Source organism: Dermacentor albipictus, chromosome 1 (genome assembly GCF_038994185.2).
Source record: "Dermacentor albipictus isolate Rhodes 1998 colony chromosome 1, USDA_Dalb.pri_finalv2, whole genome shotgun sequence".
Classification (NCBI taxonomy): Eukaryota; Metazoa; Arthropoda; class Arachnida; order Ixodida; family Ixodidae; genus Dermacentor; species Dermacentor albipictus.
The window spans coordinates 380,149,291-380,168,360 of NC_091821.1; the positions used below are offsets into that span (position 1 = coordinate 380,149,291).

Sequence of the window (19,070 nt, forward strand, 5' to 3'; positions counted from 1 at the left end):
TGCCCGGACAAGCAGTGATCGAATCGACTCGCTGGAATTGCGCACCAAAAAGGGTCGTTGACGGACAACAGCTCAAGGCGTTTTTGAAAGAACTTTGACATTTCTCCTTTCCAAGAATCTTTTTTCGGTCACAGTTGCTGTCATAAGCACATCTACTTTTTTATGTCTTTGCGGAAAAGAACGAGATTAAAGTATCTTTCAACACTGGCCCGTGCTTCCTAAGACTATCAAGGTTAATTTCCTGACATAAAGTCAAGGCCTTATATACTTTGCCTGTACCAAAATATAACCTGAGCGAACGATGTTCTTTTCAACAGCAACGCAAGACTTCTAATGCAAACAATACTGATTCTGTACAGACTCCTTAACACTCTTGCTAAAATTACCGATACGTCCACCGGAGGGGAGGCAATCAATATCTACAGAAAGACATCTACTTTGTTCAAGGATAGAATGGCTCTCTGTGTTTCTAACAAGGCCGATAAAAGAGTCTTAGTTCTCTTCTGCTAAGACACGCACAAAGCAAATGTGCTTCTGAGATCAATTGTAACCGAAAAAGATTATTGGCCAGGCCAAATGTCAAAGCTTCTTCAAAAACCACCTTGAGCTGTTGTTGCCTCTCAACGACCCCTTTTTGGTGCGCTGTTACAGTGAAGTGGCCCACTTCTTGTCCGCACACAGAGGGACAGTTTTATGCTTTTTCGGTTGACGTCGAAGACAGCTTTCACTCACTCCCTCAGACCGAGTTTCTCAATTAGTGACAGTATTGGAGTGCCTTGCCAGAATGTGGCCAGTTTTTCGGTTGACAATTTCCTGGAAATGCTTAGCTTTTATCTCTCTTTGACCCTTATTGTTTTTAACATGAATCTTTTCGTACAAAAAGACGGAGTGTGCATAGGTTCCCGTATAGCGCCGTCTTAAGTCTAGCGCTCTCTCCTGTCCCCTATTTTTCTGTCGTTAATTTTCTTTTCGCGTTAGAGAATATGTCGCAGAAAAGGCAAAAACACCAACGAGCTCAGTTGTCCTAAAGAAATTGGGAGAACGAATCCTAGATGCTTCCTAACCCGATTAATCAATTTGAGAGAAAGGATTCACGACTTACGGATTTACGGATTTAAGATTTACGGTCGGCGAAAAAAAAAAGCAATAGCGCGAATTTTTTCATAAAGCTTATCGCACTTCATTTATTGGTCGCCAGATAAGATTAATGTAAATATAAAGAGAAAACGGGAACTAAATTTTCTTTCACATTCACATTCAGGCCACAGTGTATTTTTTGCTGCTGAATATACAAATGCAGTATAGTATAGTAATAAATAAGCTAAATATTTAAATATAAATGTGTACGCTGTATAGACTGGTTGGGCTGCGGGGGCGGAGGGAGGGGGGTAGTATCATAATTATCATCTCAAAGTTGCTCAAGTTGCTTTTTTTTTTTTCTTCTTCTAGTGCGACATACACTGCTGTTTTGCCGCTGTTGCCACTGCCTGTTGCCACTGCCTGTAGGGCCTCAGGCCTCGTCAAGCTGCTCAATGAGCAGCTTTTTGTCTGGGGTACATTTTTCCTTTCCTTGAGGAAAATAAAACCGATTCTGATTCTGATCATCATACCAGTTTTCATTAGACACCAGCGGGAAGCTGAGAGCGTCAGCAGCCTGCTTCCGAAAGAAATCTTTTTGCAGCATATGTGACAATATTTTTGCAGTACCGTGACCTCCGCCGTGAATTCCCTCGCGGCTACCGCCTACGTGGACATGATGGCTCCGTACATGAAGATTGAAGAACGCTGGGTCAACGTGATCACCAAAGGACTGGGTGAGCACACTTCTGAAAAGACGTTCGCCCACAGCACAACCACGTCGGATGTAGCACGTGTGTTGTCAATTATCAAGCGACAGCTAATTGCCATCTATACGACGTTGTCTATAGAGTGTCTTTATTTAATATTGAACTTGGAGACGTGGACGGTGTAAGCCGCACGATGAAAATAAATAAATGAAACCCCGGGTCAGGACTCGAATATTGAAGTACATTGCTGTTCCACGTTCACTGCATGCACTGAGAGATTCGTATTTGTTGCTCGTCTTCAGAACTGCTCAAGTGTTCGGAAACTCCACTGGAGCGGTGGCATGTATCAATAATGCAGTGCGTCACAGTAATAGGACGCACTTTCAGAATGTACTAACAAAAAAATTACAAATGGGAAAAATAATTACGAAATTGCCACATATTTGCGTGAAATTTTAGTAAGCTTTCAGCAACATTTAGCAAGCTGTTCACCCTAACGAATAAGCTGTTTCTGCAGCATAGATATGTTGAAACACTTCACATAAATCATAATTGCTCCGAAACTGTTTGTGAACAACATTAGCTGCCTTCATTTCAGCTCTGCTGTCTGACGCGTCACATGTCATGGTATTCATGGTATTCATGGTATTCATGGTATTATGTTTTTTTTAATCTCTTTACCATTGTGTACATCACATTTGTATTTGTATCTTTTGTACCTCTGTTTATTCTCATCGGATGTCAACTCAAAATTAGCAATTATTACTGCTGTTATAATTATTTTTTTGTTTGAGTTACTTTTACCGATGTTTACTTTGTATTCCCTTAGCCCCTCCCCTCTATAATGTACTATGTACCTTGAGGGTAAAATAAATGAAATGAAATGAAATGTCACGGTGACGTAACGCTTACCTCACGGTGACGTAAGCGAGCTCGGCGCGACTCGTAAGCACAGGCATGGGCGCATATATGTCCTCGTGTAAAGCATCGGTGTTGACCAGCTCGTCACGCCGGATATTTCAAAGACAACGTCACAGCTATAGCTGTGCCACCACGCGTAGCACTTTATGAGCTACGGCATAGCTTCAAGTACGTAGACGTTCATTTCCCACACCGCATACCAATGGCACACATCCAGCGTGCAACTAAATAATGTATTTGAGACAACGTGAAGCTAAAAGCGGCACCGATGTTCTCCTGCCTTAGTTTTCTTCTCTGTTCATCTGTATCTTCCCAGCTGGCGTGTGACTCAGTGTCAAAGGTACTTTCTTTCAGCCTTTGCCTCCGGACTCCTGATGACTCTGCTGGCGCTGGCTATCCCGTACATCGGTTCTGCTGTGCGGGTAAGCAAAATATGAGAGACCTTTCACTTTGTTGCGCTATCGGAGCTTAACGAGTGATATTTGACCTCCGAATACATGTCGCCAGTCATGTTAGTTAGATAACACACGCACACACGCACACACGCACGCACACACACACACACTAGCCCGCAAGTACTGCATGACCTTGATTAGCGCCTTTGAAAACTTCATATTCTTTTTTGCGCGCGAGCAAGGCCGGGTTCAATATTCGTACTTCTTTAGGCCAGGTAGGATGAATAGCACAGAAACTACACATAAAAAAGACGAATGACAGTTTTCGAAATAGTCGATAAACCTCTAACATCGCGTTCGGCTTTACAGTTCCACTATATGTGAGAAACAAGGGCTTCCGGAAATGCCTCTCCGGCTAGCCATAATATAGGCTAACCTGGACGATTATTATAACAAATGTTGATAATAATTTCGTATTTTCGTGCGCGCACGTCTCTGCTCCCACATTTTTTGTGAACCTATCGCTTGGCACAATTAGCATGGGCATGTTTAAACCACGTGATTTTGCCTGGTCTAGCCATTGATTTGGTCGTGATCAACGGGTGAGCTGTTTTGGCCCCAAACCACATTATCACCTGAGTAAGTACGGTAATTTCGCTACATTGTTTTCTGTCGCTAAATTTCACTGCAAACAGTCGTTTTTGCCACACACTGTTTCAGTTCTGTTCTTTCCTCTAAACGCCGACACAGACAGAAGCTGAGAACGTGAAGAGTTTAAAGTGTAATAGTCGTACATGTTAGAGAAATGAAGACAAATAACATAGTCATCGTTAAAAGCTATTAGCTGTGAAAGTTCTGATGTCTTCGAAGGATCGCGCAGGATTGCCATAATTTTTAATTGTGTGTCAGTGCACTTGGTGCTTTGGGCATTGCTTACGCAGTCAAATAGGTTATATGAGAAACAAATTAAATGCTTCTAAACATAGTTATCGTCCGGTCATTCAAGAACTACAACTATACCGAGAGCCTCTGCGGCGGCGGTGACTTGGTTAAACCCCATTAAACTCGCTGTTAATTCGAATTCATCTAGCTTGCAGACTATCATTTCTATCATAACTACTGCTTTATCAACTTGTTTAATATGCCAGAGAGGGTTTCCTGCACACAATGCTAGCTATACGAAGAAACAGTTTATCTACAGCGAAGATTTGTCTGAGTGCATAAAGAGTCGAAAACCGAGTACACGCATGCACGCGCGCGCACACACACGCACAAGCGCGTGCGCACACACATTGTACAGAGCCTTTTGTTAAGCAGAGCTACTGACTACTAGCGAGTATGACGGATTCCTTCAGTCCGTTATGCTTTCAGAGGCAGCATGCGCATGCGTACGTAGCGCAATTCAAATCAATTCTACCGCAAGAAGACCCGCCGTGGTTGCTCAGTGGCTATGGTGTTGGGCAGCTGAGCACGAGGTCGCGGGATCGAATCCCCGCCACGGCGGCCGCATTTCAATGGGGGCGAAATGCGAAAACACCCATTTACTTATACTTAAGTGCACGTTAAAGGACCCCAGGTGGTCGAAATGTTCGGAGTCCTCCACTATATACGGCGTGCCTCATAATCAGAAAGTGCTTTTGGCACGTAAAACCCCATAATTTAATTTTCTTCATCCGCAAGAAGCATTTACTTCCTCAGTACCGTGCAGCCGCGGATGCGCGAAGGTGAGCTTTCTGGTTCTTTTTTTTCTTTCCTCCGTACCACCAGCGCCGCCGCTGCCGCAGATGCGCGGGGGCGAGCGCCGTCTGGTGGTGGTGCAAGGAACCCAGCGGCGCGCACGTCGTGCGTGCTCCGCTCTGATTGGTTGACTTAATCGGCAAGAGAACCGCCACACCGCAGCCACGATCGCGAAACCCGCGAGGTTCGCAATAAAAGGCTTCGCTTTTCAAGTGTCGTCTTAACACTACCGCAGGTATTCATGGTGATGCACAGCAGCGCTTCGGGACCGTTCATCGGCATCTATCTGCTGGCACTGGCTTTCCCATGGGCCAATACAAAGGCAAGCATATAAGAGTTTGTCGCAGCATGTCTTTACGATTTCTCAGATAACATTGCACGACTGGGTTAAGCTAATAACGAAGTTAAAGAGTTTACGCTTATGCTGCACATGGTACACACGAAAGCAGTGTTTTGAACGAGCACAGATAAATGACTTTGTTTTTGTAACCATTAAGAACAAGATGTATTCATCTCTCTTGTTCTACACTCATGATTATGCTCTCCGTGAAATCCACAAATCGAATTCATACCGTATATTTAGGATAGCGTACATGGGACACTCAGAATAAGGATGAACCACGGCTGGTTTGGTGCACTCGCGCGCGTACTGCAGTCCGGCCGTGGATGAAAATTTGCTACACAGTTTAGAATAACAAAAATAGACGATGAAGCAAGGGGGAAGACAGGAAGATTAACCAAAGTACACAGATGCCTGGGTGGCTTCGCTAACAGCGGGAAAGTACAAAATAGGCTATGTAACTAAATATCTGCCAGAAGTTGGGGAAAAGCCTACTCAAAACAAGAATATTTTTAAGGTTTTAATCGCACACAATAATTGCTACAGCCATGCTGGTCTAAATAATAGTGAAAACCGGTGTGCAATCAGCTATCGCGTGACCTTTTACAAGCATGATCACCAGATTTAAGAAATATTTCTTCCGAGGAGTGGCGCTATCTTGCGCCTATCATCTAAAAGCACCACCAAACTAATCAGCTAAAGCGAAAAGCGCTGGACCACGTAAACGCGTCACAATGATTATAGAAAGTCGTAGTCGTGCCAAGTTTGCGGACTATACGAGTATATGGCAATGCGCTGCCATGTATAGCCGTATGAGAGAAGTTATGCCCTTGCACTCATCGTTCCGGATGGAATGTTTTTGCATTTTTATACAGTGATGAGGGATCGCTTATAAATTGACCTTCTTAAAGCCATTTCGAAACGACAGTGTGGCATTTACGATGAAACAGCCACTCCTTTTTCACTTCAGCTCCCGAACTGAATCACCCAGAAGCAGGGAATGTATTCTGCGACAATCACTTTCGGCGGTACTATTGCCTTGGCCACGCCTTCGCCATCGGCTGGCGTGGATCGGCTGTTTTAGCAAAATCAGATGACCTGATTGGCTGGTTGAGCACTACGTCATCCGATTTTGCTCAAGCAGCAAATCAGCGTGCTCCTGACGAGGATACTATAGCCGAGGCGTCATTGTCGCCGAAAGTGATCGTCGCAAAATACGTCCCCATATCCGCGAAATTAAAAATTTTTGACGCGCTGTTAATAATGTACAGACCTGCGCTAAATCTATGGAAAAGAGGCAAAGTGATCTTGCACATATACAGTTAAAACGCATACGCTCTTGTTAGAACTTTATCATCTTCCGCGATTGCACGTCGGATTGAAGGATGCTCAGAGCAGTACAATCTGCGGAGACTGCAGTGCACATTCTGTGACTCGTTACCTTTGCGTGCCAGGTACAACGAACACGTTCTTCTGCAGTTCTGTGACAATATCTACTAAATGCGCCCATTCGCAGGGCGTCATGGTGTCGGCGTCTCTTACCATGGCCTTCCAGCTGTGGGTGCTGACGGGCAAGCTCTTCAACGGCGTAAAACCAGCTGCCATGCCGATGACGCTCGATCACTGCCCCGGAAATGCCACGGTGCTCGCCGCTACCTTCGCATCAAAGATGGCAGCCGCTGCAGCCGCCAAGTACGTCACTCAAAGTGCAGGGGCGGGGCGGAGGGCAGAGCCCAAGGCAAAAAAAAAAAAGTGCTGGTTCTTCCGTAATCGACAGTAGACGTAAGCATGAAATGGCAACTGGCAAAACAGATTGGTTGGAGCTTGTACTAGCCACAATCTTAAAATGGGTGTAGTGCATGTTCGCAACGGCACAGCTTACCACACCACGCCATACTGTGCACTGGTCCATATGGACGCTGCCAAGCTAGAAGAAAATCGGCTGAAGGTCGCACGACAGGCAGTGAAAGACGCCAGGGAGACAAAGCGCACTGCCCAGCTATAAGAATGAATTACGTGTCAAAACCACGACTTCATTACGATGCACGCCGTAGTGGGAAACTTCGGAATAATTTGGCTACCAGGGAATCTTTACCGTGCCCCCAATGCACGGGACGTAGGTGCTTTTGCATTTCGCCCCCGTAGAAATGCGTCTGCCACGACCAGGATTTGATCCCGCGACCTCGTGTTTAGCAACATAAAACCATAACCGCTAAGCCACCGCGTCGGGTAGAAGCGCCTAAAGGAGGCGTCTACGCCGCTTGTCGCCATCTCTCGAGGTGATGCAAAACCCGTGCCACGGAACTCACGGACCACTGGCGTTCAGCGATCAGCGTCAAAAGATGACAATTAAGTGTATGGTGCCCTGTATCTGCCTTTTTAACGTCCCTATCGGAAATGACAAATAAGACATAAGCGTACTAGAAGTTACAGCTTGAGTGATATTGTGAACAAACATTAAGAAGATCTCGGAAGCAATATTTTTGTAACTTGTTTGGGAAGTAACTAGCTGATCTAATGCGGTCCTGCACAAAGGGTTTGGGGACAAAGTTTAGATTGGTTGCCCGCGTGATCTCGTTTTGTTTTCGCAACTTGCCCGGATGTTCCCGTTTGAGTGCCCGGATAACGGCGCTGATTTCTGGCTTAAGGTCACTCGAAGGTCGCCGACAACGGGAGCTAAAAGCATTTCATGCTTAATATTGTATCCATGGCAGGGCCACGTTATTACCAGTGGGCGAAGCTAACACGAACGCTGCTTTCTCAAGCCGTGCGGATCGTGCGAAGCCCATTTCGTCTGTCCGACTTTTCGCCGTGCTCTCTCAAGGGTTACATGATTAAGCGTCACTCCCATCTATAGATCACTATCATCTGTTAGTTTACTGAACAGTGTGCTGAAAGAAAATGCCAAGCCTATCAGTCGCGACACGCGAGAGCGGGCGATGACGGTTTCGCAAGAGCTCTACATTCTCGTCCATATCAGCGGCGAGAACATACTTTGTCACTGTACAAGCAAAAGGCCTTGCCCATAAGCTAGTGTGAATAGAGCCTGTTGACAGTTGTAGAACGGCGCGGTTGCAGACATTGTTTCTCTTGTTTTCTCCATAGCCATTCGAAGTGCACAGCGTTCCTGCTTTTCTCATTCAAATCATCCTTTACCTACGTCTCCGCGTTTTTCTTTGTTTTGTTTTTTTTTTGCGTCTGTGTTACCGTGGCATCATGCGTTCTCTCACGTATACACCAAATATCGTGTCTGTAGCCTAACGTTGTTAGGGAGTCTCTGTGCAAGCACTGTAAGCGTTGTGCATTCTGCGCCAGGTGTTTCGACTTAACGCGAAATATTTTTTTTTTGGGGGGGGGGCTGCTGAGCACGAGGTCGTGGGATTGAATCCCGGCCGCGGCGGCCGCATTTCGATGGGGGCGAAATGCGAAAACACCTGTGCACTTAGATTTAGGTGCACGTTAAAGAACCCCAGGTGGTCGAATTTACTGGAGTCCTCCACTACGGCATGCCTCATAATCAGAAAATGGTTTTGGAACGTAAAACCCTATAATTTAATAATTTTTTAAACATTTTCCTGACACTGGGCACATTGCAATCGATCGGTAAGTAAGTCTCGGCACGCTTGGGGCCTCTTCAATAAAAAGAAACGGTATGTGTCCCCATGGGCGCGATTTAAACCAGGGTCTCCCAATAGAGTAGCCCGATGCACTATACCACTATACCCGTCATGCCGCAGAAGCATGCTTGGTACGAGAGAATAATTTTACGCCTCCTTCACTCGAGCATGATAGCGGTTTAAGACAATCAGCGCTCTCTACGCGTCGCAAAGCGACAATGATAAATGTAAGCGCGCGTCAGTTTCCCCCATTCTTCCCAAGTGGCAGCTAACGCTTCGAGAAATCATGTGACATTGCACCGCCAACGGGAAAGAAAGACAGCAAAAAAATGTTTAATGGTATGTCGAGAGGTTAGCCTAGCGACAGGCTTGGCATAGGCATGCTATACCTCAGGTAAGATGGTGAAGGATGTAAGAAAGGAAATGAGAGAAGAAAAAAAAGCCCACGCACTAACACATACAAGCGCGCAAAATACACTAGTACAGAAGTTATTTTCAGAGTCTCATTGAGGCGCTTATCCCGTAGAAATTCTATAAGCGTTTTAGTGGAGCGCAGTTCAGATCCAGAATGCCTTTGCGATCCTCCCAGTGTACCAGTGCGTTACCTTCGGTACCGGCCAAGGTTGTAACGGAACAGGTTGCAGTATTCCTTCACCTCGGTGTCATAAATCAGTCGTTATGCAACCGTTGCCCCATGCGTTGCACACACGTTCGCATCATACGTGCGCAGAGTAGTTCCAAAGAAACATCTCGCTCAATCTGATAGCGCTTTGCAGCACCTCGAACAACAATGGATTAGAGTTGCCTTCGGCACTCTCTGGCTCTAGCTGCAGAATATTCACTCCAGGGTGCTAATATAGCTAAAACACTATCCGGCTATATTATTTATTTTTTGTATTATTAGGCTGCTAATTGTGCGTAACACGAACTTCTTTACGACCGCAGCTACATGTGTTGTGTTGCCGAAATAAAATCAGCTTCCTTTGTTTTCTTTGCTTCCTCAAAAACTTCCATCTCAGTTGAAATAGGCGGTGTAATTTTTTTTTCTTTTTCTTTCACCATTGGTCCTATAGCAAGCGCGACATCTTTCCGCTCTACCTGCTGTCCAGCTACTGGAGCGGCCTCATAGCTGCCGTGATGACCATCGCCATTGGACTCACAGTCAGCGCCGCCACAGGTTGGTAATTTCATAGCATTTATTAAGATAGTAAGGAAGGGATAAAAAAGGAGATAAACAGTAATCAAGGAAGAACGAACAAAAGAAAGAACGAAGGTGCGGCTTCAACAGTTAGTATTATTTCCGGTCAGAAACAAACTGCACCTAACGGACACTATGTCCTAGCCAAGATTAATCATCGCAATGCCGTTTTACATGCGCCATTACGCGAACGGGGAAAAATAAACTATACACCCTTACGCGATGTTATATGAGTATGCGGTGGTGCTGTATCTCTTCATATGCTATCGCCAAACGCTATGCGGCCCTTCAGCTGTATAGCCTCCAGAGGATAAATTATGCAAGTGCCTTAAGGGCTTTATTGGACGCAGAAACGAAAAGGCTCGGTTCAGACTGTTTACACATTTTCCCAGCCGTATGAAGTTGATCATACGTTTACATCAAGTGACAGCAATGTCATAGGCTTTTGAAGTCTGCTAAAAAATAGAACAATAACAAAATATAAGCTACAAACAAACTGTAGACAAGACACGCAATGGCCGCTCCGTCCCCCTACTCCGGAAAGAAATCACACAATGCCATTTTGACTGGACATTTCCGGCAGCAATGTTTGTCACAAAAGTGTGACTTTGCTCGTGTACTCTGTTAGGGCTGCAGTACGAGGATGTCTGCCAATCGGTAAAGCCAGGAATTATCAGGGATCTTGAAAAGTCTGGAAATACTCATAAAAAAAAACTCAGGGAACGTGTGCTACTATTAGGGAAAATTAGCTGTAATTTTATTGAAAGGGAACGAAAGTCACGCTAATGCTTGGCTCGAGCAGCAGAGAGAGATCGTAACGAATCGTCTTTGACGCCGTGTTGTCGGCTGGAAGAGTTACCAGTGTACAGTCAACGACCGACTTTCCGGACGCCCGATAATTCAGACGGCTTCGCGGCACCACTACGTACCCCATAGAGCCGATGTATGAAAGAGTCTGAAATTTCGGACGCAAGAACCCTTCGCTGTCCGATTTTCCGGACTTTTTGCTATCCGCAGGTGCGAAACGGCATTACTCAATGCCGCCACCGGTGGCCGTTTTGATAACCTCGACTCGTCGAACCGGCGCTCTCGCACGCAGGTCTGCTGGCAGCCGTAACTACCGGCCGTGGCAAATACTAGGCCTAGCTGCTTCGACTTTCGCTATTAAGCTTCTTGTCTTTAGGCACAGTGTTTTTCATTGAAAGAATTCGCCGCTATCAGCAATTACACCGACTCGGACTTTGTGGTCCTCGCGATTGGCTTCAAAGCTCGAAAAGCTCGACACCTTGCATAATGCTGTTTCCCAAAAGTGAGCTTCGCCTAAATACAGTAGTGTTACGCGGTGAAGCATACGCAAAAGTATTGCGTTGAAGCATAAGTGTGTGCAGAGGCAATTGTCACGGGACACAGTATGTATTCCTTAATTATACACGCGTCCACCCGCAGTCTCCTGTTACAGTACGAGCACGGATATGCATAATAAGTGTACTGGCAGGTCTTTTCGGATGTGCCTGAGGTGATTTGAGTCATTATGGGCAGTAGAAGACATGCATTCATTTTTTTGAACTGCCCGATTTTTCGGACGTTCTTGCGGCCCCTAGCGAGTCTGAAAAATCGGACGTTGACTATGCAACTGACCAAGAGGAAGCTTCAAATGGTCCACGGTGCGAACACATGGTTGAAGGACGACGAGGACAGAAACGACCTGCGAATTGAAGAATTAACGGGAAAGGAACCGTGCCGCCGCTTCTTCCAAGGAGCTTGAGCTCAAAAAACAGTGTTGACCGACACCGAGATGCAGGTGCCCCTCATGCAAACCGAAATGAAGTCTTTAAAGTAGAGAAACGCAACACTGAGGCGTTGTGCGCGGACTGAGAGTATGTCAGGGCAGTTGAGGTTCACACACCTGCAGTCGAGACAGAATCTCACTTGTGACAATGTTCGAGCTTTATACCAATGAGCTTGCTATCAATTGATAAAAATAGCACATATCCCCTTCAGTCACAGCATCCACATCTGCGGACGCGACTTATTTTTGCCATTTCTGTGCAATGGTAGCAAGGCATAAAGCACATACTTTAAGTTTAGGGTAAATACAACATTATGATAACCTAAATTACTTCCATTTTACATCTGAGTGATATGTATCTTTACATAGTACCGCTTTGGTGAAGGCACTACCGTGTTTTACGTGACGTTTGACGTAGGACATGTCGGTAGCAACCTTGAAATACACTTTTTTCTTTCTTAAATTCGAGCGGGGGTTTCAATCCTTTCTATAAAGAAACGTAGCATGACTGGCTTTACAATATTAAAATATTTAATTACTCTTTAATTCTGATGACTCGTCATAAAATGCTCAAGGAGTCATCCTGCCACCTTGATTTGCTTTCAGTGGAGTCTCAAGCACCATCTATGCTTCACATATGTATCGACAGTCGATCATAATTCGTGACTGAATGGGATATTCGAAAATATTTCTGTGGGCATCCCATTTTATTGATATTTGAGAATGTTCGACTCGATTTGAAATAAACATTCTTTTTCAAAGATATTTTATTCACTGCGTATTTTACTAACCCCTCCCTTCTGATTTCTTTTTGAATAAAATAAACGCTGCTCCTTACCACTGAAACTTGATTAAGTCGTTTTTTTATTTTTTTTTAACACGGTTACTAGAGAGTGACAGCATTGGGCGACGTGGTGTCAGCCAGTCTTGCCAGCCCGTCAGCCCGTGTGGGTCAGTCAGGCAATTTCGCAAAGGCACTCAGGGAAAACCCGGAAAACTCAGGAAATTTGGAAATGTCAACTTGGTAGACACCCTGAGTACTTCCTTTTATAATCCTTAGTGTATGGTGTAACCACAACGTTGCGTAATGGCGTTTTGAATCGTTTGGCTACCTTTGAGACGCACGCATGAGTTTCGGATACAAGTTACTAGCGGCGGTGTCTTTGTGAATGACTGCGGTGTTTCGAGTTTGTTTGCTGAAGTTGCAGTTACACTTGCCTTTTGCGCATCTCGACGCATGCAGGAGGCAACAAGAACACTGCGAAACACATCCCCCTCACCAGTGAGGTCTTCCTCCAACTCTGGGCTAAGGTAAAACTTCTCAAGGTGAGTCTCACTTGCCGGTAAGATTTGTCTTGAAAGCCCGATCTAGTACGTCGGGCGCACATACGTTTTAATGTCTCGAGTCGTCGCCCCACATCCCCGGCAGGCGTAATAGCACAAGAAAAGGGCGGCGGGCGATGTCTAGTTGGAAACTTGATGAGACGACCGCGAAAAACATTCGAGAGTGACCCATTTACTTCGTAAAACCGACGCACCATGTATTTTTAAAAGTGTTATCCAGATACATCATAGCAGGTTTACCCGTCGGCGTGTCAATAGAAACCATAAAGGAGCTGTCGTTATTCGAGTCGGAAGTGACACAAGGAGCTCAGTATCAATAATCTCTCTTCGCTCTAAAGCGCTGAAATCACGCCATCATCACTTGGTGATGATGCATGTCACCGGTTCAGCTCGTTAGGTGTCATCGAGGACAGTTGAAATGGCGCAGTGCTAGAAACAAAAAGGACCACACTTTCGGACATCGAAAAACCAATGTTTTGGTTATATGATGATTACAAGTTCTGTTGCGAGGGCGATCTGGAGGTGGATGGTTCGATAGCGTTTCTCGGAAATGGGCGATGACTCGAGATATTACGGGCACCGGGAAGCCAAAACCTCTAGCTAAGAAAGTGCTTTCTTACGCAAAATCTCGCAGCCCGCTCACGATGGCTGGGATCGCTGCAGACACGGTACCACCGAGTCCCATCAACTGCGAACCATAGCAGCGAGGGTAGAGAGTGAAGAATGGATGAGACGAGGCAGCCGTCAATGGTGCTTACCACAGGACCTTTCGTCTCGGCGCTCTTCGGAACACGAATAAATTGTGTAAGGGCAGACAGACAAAACTGGCATTGATGTCACGCTGGCACTTCCGATCTTCACTGGAAACGATACGTATCAAACCTATCAACCAGGATCGAAGTGCGCGAAACGTGACCCTCTATACAATCGGATCGAAGACAAGCGGCATGAGAGAAGCACCGGGTGCAGTTTTCTCACTTCCTCTTACTCGAGCACACTCGAATGTACCCGTGTGTTATAATTGTTTGACATTTCCTGGCGGCTTTTCAAGAGTTTCCCGCCTAATGTAATCGTTCAACGCGGTGAATATATATCAAAGAAGCGGAGCGCCGACGTATATGTCATTTCTTTTCGCCTGTTGCCGTTCTATGCTTAAGACGCATTTCCTACATCATGCTTCTACCACCTTTTTATTTGCATACGTGCAGGTAATGGCTCTACCTTCCCTATAAACGAACTTCCCTGTGTAATGAAAATGTTGCTTATTTAAACGCTCCCGACCATGATGCGGATTTTTGCATTGTAGCCTTGTACCTATATCCTTAGATTTGTGTTTGTGAGCTCACTTTACCTAATTTATGTGTGCCTTAGACATTTTTGATGCTACGCTATATGTACGTACATCTTAAGAAGCTTTTGTTCATTTTTGAAATTTATTTTGAAGACGTGTAATTTAACACTACTGTAAGAACTATTCCGCTGTCCCTGCTGGTGTACACGGGGCCAAATTCTCCTCGAACCGTCCTGCGCGGCCTTTTCCTTGGCTCTTTTTTCACTGTAATGTGAAAATAAAATAACCTGAACTGTACTGAAATGGTTAAGCACTTTGTATGTCTGATGAACAGTTGACGTAACAGTAGAGACATCAGCCTGGAGCCAACGTTTCAACAAGGGGCTTGTGGAAGCGTTGTACGTGGGGACTTGTGTCGGGTTTTGGCTCAGGGCGCCCTGACAAAGACAAGCCCCCTTGTCGAAACGTTGGCTCCAGGCTCAGGCGTCCCTTGTTTAACCACTCTTGATCCATTCAAGTCTACATCTTCCTTTGACCTCGTATCTTGTCTATGCACTGCCGTTAGTTCTTGCTCCAATCATAAATATACACTCTACATGCTTGACGCTCATTTCTTTGCAAATTGGACCACGCACGCGCGATGCTCCGTTTTTCTTGCCACCGGCACTAGATATTTGAAGCTTAAATGAGAGTTTGACTGGTTGCACGGAAAATATCCATGGCCCTATTTTTACGCTCCAGCTTCCAACAGAGAAGGATCTGCAATACCTCATCCTGCGGTTCTCCATGGGTGCTTCACATGTGTGCTGGCATTACAGGCCAAGAGAGATAAGCCTGAAGAATATTCGTGGGAGTTATGGTGTCAACGTGTTTTCTACAATATGGGACCCTCGGTTGACAAGGGGTACCTGACAGGCATGTAGGTCTGACAAAACGATGTTCTCTGTGAACCACGCAGACATAACGTCGCATGTGTAACCAGAGTGGTGTATGTTATTCTTCCGTCGTACGGTGATGAATATGTCGGCCAAACGTGGCAGTGCCTGAGTGTGTGCCTCTAGGAATAGGAAAAAATCACCTATACCCTCATTCTGACTTAAGCAACCTACTTTGTGCCATATATCTGAAGAATACGCCGCTTCCATACATATATTTACTGACGGGCCGGTGTCAACAACGTCCTCAACCGCGACGTTCGTAATACGGAATATCAACATGAGTAAGCGCTTCGTTCTCGACCACCAAACTACACCAAAGGCCGCAAAGAATGTTGCCATTCGGGAGGCAATTCGTTATATCTCGAAGGAGACACATAAGACTTGGACCATATTTTGAGATTCCAAGCCGGCACTCCAAGTGATCGATTCTGCGCTTAGGCGAGGACCTTGCTATGTCCTTGTTCAAGAGGTGGTTGAATCACACGATGTCGCCCTAAAAGCTGGCCATTGCATAATGTTTCAATGGATTCCGGGACATTGTGGCTCACATGAAAAAAGAGCTCGCCGATGTGGAGGCAAAGACGGCCCACATTAATGCCGCACCAATGTCGATCCCATTTTCACGACCAGACACTAACGTCCTAGTGTACAGACTTCTGCGCGATAATACCGCAGTATAGTGGACCTCGCCAGGTCATCATCATCGCCGCCTCCACGAACTCGACCTAGAGATGAAAATACGGATACCACCCACCAAGAAAAGGTGCAATGCAAGCTTGCTTCACAAATTACGATTAGGTGCGGCCTTCACTCGGCGCTACCTGCATCTCATCGGCTTGTCGGACAACCAAATTGTGAGAAATGCGGTATTCCTGAGCCGACAGAACACCTCTTCTGCATCTGCCCGTGATGCGATGTAGAGAATATCGCTGATAGACATCTTGTCGAAATTTGTCGTTGCACCATTGACTGAAAAAGTTCTATTGGGATCGGCTGATCCTCGTCATCAGCCTGATAGCCCGAAGGCTCTAAACAATTTTTTTCATGAGACAGGACTGGACAAAAGACTGAAGAGTCTTGGACCGTGCAAGTTTTTCACCACCATCTTCACCCTCATAATCAACGTCTTCTCTATTGTATCTTTATACACCCGAGTTTCCCTTTCCCGAACGCCGCGTTGCGGTTGGTTTATGAATAGTAGCTTCGGCTTATGAATTTCCTTTCTACTGCGGCTGTGTCTATGTCGGTCAGACCAGACGCTGTATTAATATCCGTTAAGAGGAACATTTTAACGATCGATCACCTGATGGGTGTTCAAACGTAGCAAACCATTGCTGGGCTTGTGAAAACGAGACAGAGAAGGTGTGCCTTCCGCTACCAGAAAAAAAAAACTAAAATTTTATACCATCATAGGGACCGTCGTACATGGGAGCTGCTCGAGACGTATACGTTAGAAAGAAGAAAACACGTGTATGTATTAGCGATCCGATCCTTCCGTTGTACTTGCTGATTGTTAGGTGCAATTCCTGGACGCAAGGTTGTGACAACAGCGCTTTCGGATGGCCTATCGGCATGATGAGGTCTTTTTTGTCATTGTATTTATGTCATCTTACACCCTATAAAATTCAGTTCGAGTCTGCGCGCGTCCTGCCCACTTCTACTTCTGTTGCCCATGTGTTTATAGCGCTGGTCTCCCCGAAATATAAAATGGACTTCCATCAATTAGCCCAAATATATATATATATATATATATATATATATATATATATATATATATATATATATATATATATATATATATATAATTGTATCGTCGAACAAGACTTGTCTAGGGGCTGCATGTCGCATTTGGTGGTAAACCGCCGAACTTGTGCAAGCATCGTTGAGAAGACACATCCATCATTTTCAGGCACCGACAACCAACTAACCCGAAAACTCGCCGAGGTGCTGCAAATGCATTAGTCAACGATCATGAAAATTTGCATTCTTAACTCTAAGGTGATATACGTTACTCTTTGTATGACGGCTGATGTGCACGCACGTTCGGTATTTACCCGATCTTAATAAGTATCGTGCAGTGCATATATATAATTTGCCTTCGTATAAATATAGTTGTTCTGAGCTCGTTCGTCTCTCTTCGTGGCACTTGATTCTCTTCCTATTGTTTGCAGGAGCCCGAAGAGGAAAAGGCGCAAAAAGAGCCCCTCAAACTCATCAACGTCTCGGAATTGGGGGCAACATCTTTCGCATAAAACGGATCGTTTAATCTCGCTAGACCTACCCAGACTGACTGGAGGAATCTCGCTGAGATCAGACAAAGGGCACAGAGAAAGGTTTTCTGACGCAGAGCTTTGTGCGCATGAGATACAGTGAGGCAATCTGAACGACAAAGTTCACTGACAATAGGGCTAAATTTTCGCCGGTGCTAAACTTAGGCTTTCGCAACGTGATCGATTTATCATAGCAGACACACGTGCAATGTAAGTTAATTATACCATGAAAAATATGTTAACGCCTTTGCAACTTTAAATAACCGTTATATGCAACTGTATTCATCTAGTGGCTCTTACTTTTATATAGGAACGCACAAAAGTATGTCACGAAGTCTCCCAGCGTAGTAGGGTCCTTTATAGCTGGGCTCCTCAGGCGTATGACTACATGAAACGATTGCAAAATGTTTTGTGGGTGTCTGATATCTACCTCGGTAGCGGTCTCAGAGTTGGTGTCGCATTTTAATACTACTTGTGCGATGTTCTTCCTTAAATTTTTATGATATAAGCACGAAGCTTTCATCTGTTCTTGGGTTCATTCCCTCTCATAGTCATAGCCATAATCGGTACACCACCGCCAGCACCAGTGGGAATGCAAGGATAGTGAAAGGACCCAGGTTACTTAATATAATGTTCCTCTGGATTGCATGCAAACCTGCGAGAATATTTAAAGCGGTACTCCACCTTTAGCGCCAGTGTAAGTGCAAGGATAATTAAAATACCCAGGCTACTTAATATTATCTTCCTCTGGATTGCATGCAATCGTGTGAGAATATTCAAAGCTGCACCTTCAAGCTGTCTGCTGTTAAAGATGGTGGATCTGACAGAACGAAAAGACATTTCCAACCAAGGAGTGCACTCGGAAAAATTTCCACAGATCTCCTGCTTATAGTCATCTCTTCCTTCTACACATATTCATAGTCAAAGGTAATTAACCATGGTAATAAAGTATGCGAATTCGACTAAAACGACGTTGTTTTTTTTGTTGTTCTTGTCCTTTTAATTCAGTTTATAATAAAGCAAAACCTATGCGTGGTACACCTTGGGACGTCCTCGGCGTTGTATGGTAGAGTTGTTAATAAGTATAATACATATCGTCATTTCACGTGAAAGAATCTTTTCTAAAAATCCCTGGATACCTGGGGAGCGTTAAGCAGATAAACATCTGAGACGGCAAACAACTGCGTAGCGCCACTCAGCTTCTTTTACTTAGTAGTTTACGACGGCATGCCTTGTGCATTGCGCGCTCTAACTGAGGCAAAAAGAAAGAGTCGTGAGGGTTTGAATAAAAAGAAGCAGACTTCACTGATTCCTTTAGCTCTGATTGCATTCGCCAGTGCAGGGTAGCCTGCCATGCTCAGCCTGGTTAACCTCCTTGCCTGTCCCTTATGATTTTCTCTTTCTCTACTGGGACAGCAACAGACTCTGAGATCGGGCACCGGC

At 45.1% G+C, this 19,070-nt stretch overlaps 1 protein-coding gene across 3 annotated transcripts in view; it reads left to right on the top strand.

Moving 5' to 3' along the window:
- The window catches only part of LOC135900284 (sodium-coupled monocarboxylate transporter 1-like), a 53,150-nt gene extending 34,544 nt beyond the window's left edge, over positions 1 to 18,606 (top strand). The window contains exons 9-16 of one of the 3 annotated variants that reach the window (XM_065429731.2): positions 1,705 to 1,814; positions 3,063 to 3,130; positions 5,076 to 5,162; positions 6,697 to 6,872; positions 9,871 to 9,974; positions 13,028 to 13,110; positions 13,763 to 13,932; positions 17,529 to 18,606. In XM_065429731.2, coding sequence (XP_065285803.2) covers positions 1,705 to 1,814; positions 3,063 to 3,130; positions 5,076 to 5,162; positions 6,697 to 6,872; positions 9,871 to 9,974; positions 13,028 to 13,110; positions 13,763 to 13,927 — 793 coding nt within the window. In that variant the 3' untranslated portion in view covers positions 13,928 to 13,932; positions 17,529 to 18,606. Of the gene's footprint in view, positions 1 to 1,704; positions 1,815 to 3,062; positions 3,131 to 5,075; positions 5,163 to 6,696; positions 6,873 to 9,870; positions 9,975 to 13,027; positions 13,111 to 13,762; positions 14,717 to 17,528 lie in introns of those variants that run through there. The other 2 variants (XM_065429733.2, XM_065429732.2) reach the window with 2 other exon arrangements.
- Positions 18,607 to 19,070: the final 464 nt, after the last annotated feature.